Raw genomic sequence first — 2,657 nt, forward strand, 5'->3', positions numbered from 1 at the left:
GAACATACCCTCACACACCCTCTATCGACATTGGACACACCACCAAAGCGGGGATGGAGCAGAAAGGACACTATTCCAACTATCGGGCGTTGTCGCTGCCTCGAAACAAACAAAAAACCCAACCTAAAAAGGAGTGGGTACCCTCCCGCCGGTGCGAGACCGGGATCCGCCGCACCTCCAGGGTTCATGGGGCCACAGGAGGAGAGGCGGACCAACGACAATGACGGGGGAGGGGTGCTGGCGGCTGAATCTAGGAGATTAGATAAAAGAGGAAGGGGAAAGGAGTCCCTACCAAAGTATTAACGATATAAATTGTTTATATTTGTGTGTGGTTTTAAAAAAGAAAAATGTTCTTGGAACCCCTTTTTTTTTTAACTCAAACGGAAGCCAGATCGCTACTTATCCACACAAGATCCAATTACAAAAGCGGAACCCCTTTTATTTCAGAAACGTGTAAGAGAGGATCTCAAACAGGTTACCAATCTCATAATGTACAATGTCAGAGTGCAACGGAGGAGGGTGATTAGTACATGCATCGAACCAGCCATATGTGCGTCTCCCGCAAGAAAAAAGAAAAAAAAAGGGGGGGTGGGGGGGGGGGGGGGGAGCAAATGTGCGTCGCAAAAAAGGAAAAAATCAGCCGTATGTGCGGATTTGTACGAGAGAATAGACGCAAGGGGAAGATCGCACGTGCATCGTCTACCCTATTTGCGCCATCGCGTTAACTAAAAAGGAAAAAAAAAACAAAACTAAAATGGACATCCTTGCGCCTAAATCGGGTAGATCGGAACGGATCGCAGTGGGCATCAAGGTAAGCTAGGAGCACGTCTGCGTACCCGCGGGTTGGGGCTCGTGCGGCCTGCTGCTCCTTTTCCCAGCGGCTCCCTCTCGTCGTCTTCGTCCTCCTGCCGACGGCGGGCGGCTTGCTTCCGCGCCTGGAGCCGCGTCTCCATCCTCCCCTCCCCTCTCCTCTCTGCAGCCGTGCCTTTTTGCGTCCTGCTCTCCTCTTTCTTTCGCAGGTGCAGGGGAGGGTTTTGGGTTCTGGGGTGGTTGGAGTTGGCAGAGGTCAAGTGGGGCCCTCACCCAACACACACACGCACTCCCTCTTTCTCTCTCTCTCTCTTCCTCTCTTGTGTTTACTGTGCGTTTGATGGCAAGTGTCATCGATCCCATCTTTAGGTGATTTGCATCTGACCCAAAACATCTATTCTTTTTTCCCTCGGTAAAAGACACACGTATGTTCTTGGGACCTGGCCCATTTAGTCATAAGTAAGCAATTTATTTGATTATAATGAACACGTGATTGAGTTTCAGAGCAATATATTAATTGTTTCTTCATTTCAAAAATGGTTAACAAATGGGCTAAAAAGGGGTACTAATCCATCCATGATGAATGGATCATCGCTGCACATACATAATCGCATACTAGCAGTTTACCTTACAGGGCCATATATACATATAGTCTCATTAATTTCTAAGCAACAGATTAGATTACGTCGAACAAGCAAACTTAAGAAACTCCAGCTTGATTTGGCTGGCCGTTCAAGAGGCTTGGCCTTGGTCCCTTGTGCTGCTGCTGCCAATCCTGGTCCGGACAGTCTCTCTTCCTCCGCTGGAAATCCATCATGAAGGCGTCAAGGCCGGCATCCAGGGCCTTGCAGGTGTCAGCGAACAGCACAAGGGCGCCGGTGATGCGGTTCCGGGCGCCGACGATCTCCTCCGGCATGGGCTTCCCAAACCGCCAGCCCGCAAGGCGCTGGTGCCTGACGTGGTCGGCGTCGGCGCGGAGCACGACGATCCCGTTGGTCAAGCGCGCGGCCAGGCACCTTCGCCGGAACAGAATCTCGTCGCGGCGCTTCAGCAACTCCTTGCGCCTCTCGGCCCGCGCCGACACCTCCTTCCTCGCCGATCGGTGCCGAGCCCTCACGTCCAGCAGCTTCTCCTCCTCCTCCTCCGTCATCAGCACCTTGGCGTATCTCCTCTTCCCTGCACCAGAACCGACCGTCGTAGCAGAGATCGACAGACGCGCGCGCATTCGAGTTCGAGGCACCGAAAGTGAGGGTTTGGGTTGGGGGTCGGAGGTTGGACCTGGACCTGGCTTGGCGACGGGCGCAAGGGAGGCCGGCGGCTTCTCCTTCTCCTCTGGCTCCACGTCCGGCGCCGGCGGCCACGGGCCCGTCTCCGTCCCTGTGAGAAGCCGTACACGGAAATTAGAGAGATTGGGGGCAAACGCAAACCCTAGCTTTTGGGGATCGGATGGGGTGGAGCAGCAGGGGAGAATCGCCAGGAACCTGGGCCAGTGACCATCGCCGAGGCCGAGGGCGAGGGTGGCGCCAGCTGTGCTTGGGTGCAGGTGGCCATGGATGGTCGGAGGGGGTGACGGCGAGGAGGAGCCGAGGGGCGGCTGTGGGGCGAATGGCCAGAGCGAGGAGATCATGCACTGCGACTGCGATATGCGTGCGCTGGACTGGATGGACGGCCCAGTTGGGCTGCATTTTCTAATGGGCCTTCTGGATAGGCACTCACATGTATACAGGCCGTGATCCACAGAACACCGCCAAGGCCCCAACCCCACATCCCCCACTCTCCCCACTCCACCTTGCGATGGCGGCGAAGGGATCGGAAGGCGTGGCCGCCGGCACGGCGCCCTCCTCGTC

General features: G+C 55.5%; 1 protein-coding gene across 2 annotated transcripts; it reads right to left on the reverse strand.

Annotated features, from left to right (window-relative positions):
• Positions 1-1,308: 1,308 nt before the first annotated feature.
• LOC123430771 (ensconsin-like) lies at positions 1,309-2,453 on the reverse strand. 2 transcript variants are annotated; one of them, XM_045114610.1, is made up of 3 exons: positions 2,292-2,453; positions 2,089-2,187; positions 1,309-1,986 (listed from the first exon to the last, which is right to left on the reverse strand). In XM_045114610.1, exons 1-3 carry the CDS (start codon positions 2,359-2,361, stop codon positions 1,511-1,513), a joined length of 645 nt encoding a protein of 214 aa, XP_044970545.1. In that variant the 5' UTR covers positions 2,362-2,453; the 3' UTR covers positions 1,309-1,510. The 2 variants fall into 2 exon arrangements, with proteins under 2 accessions (XP_044970545.1, XP_044970544.1); XM_045114609.1 differs by having other exon boundaries at positions 1,309-2,187.
• Positions 2,454-2,657: the final 204 nt, after the last annotated feature.

Source organism: Hordeum vulgare, chromosome 2H (assembly GCF_904849725.1).
Source record: "Hordeum vulgare subsp. vulgare chromosome 2H, MorexV3_pseudomolecules_assembly, whole genome shotgun sequence".
In the NCBI taxonomy this organism is placed as follows: domain Eukaryota; kingdom Viridiplantae; phylum Streptophyta; class Magnoliopsida; order Poales; family Poaceae; genus Hordeum; species Hordeum vulgare.

Excerpts from the sequence above, each read along its gene's own strand:
- LOC123430771 (XM_045114609.1), bottom strand. The coding sequence starts at position 2,361 with ATGGCCACCTGCACCCAAGCACAGCTGGCGCCACCCTCGCCCTCGGCC. Across the intron at positions 2,188-2,291 it reads GGCGATGGTCACTGGCCCAG|GGACGGAGACGGGCCCGTGG; the intron begins GTTCCTGGCGAT and ends GGCTTCTCACAG.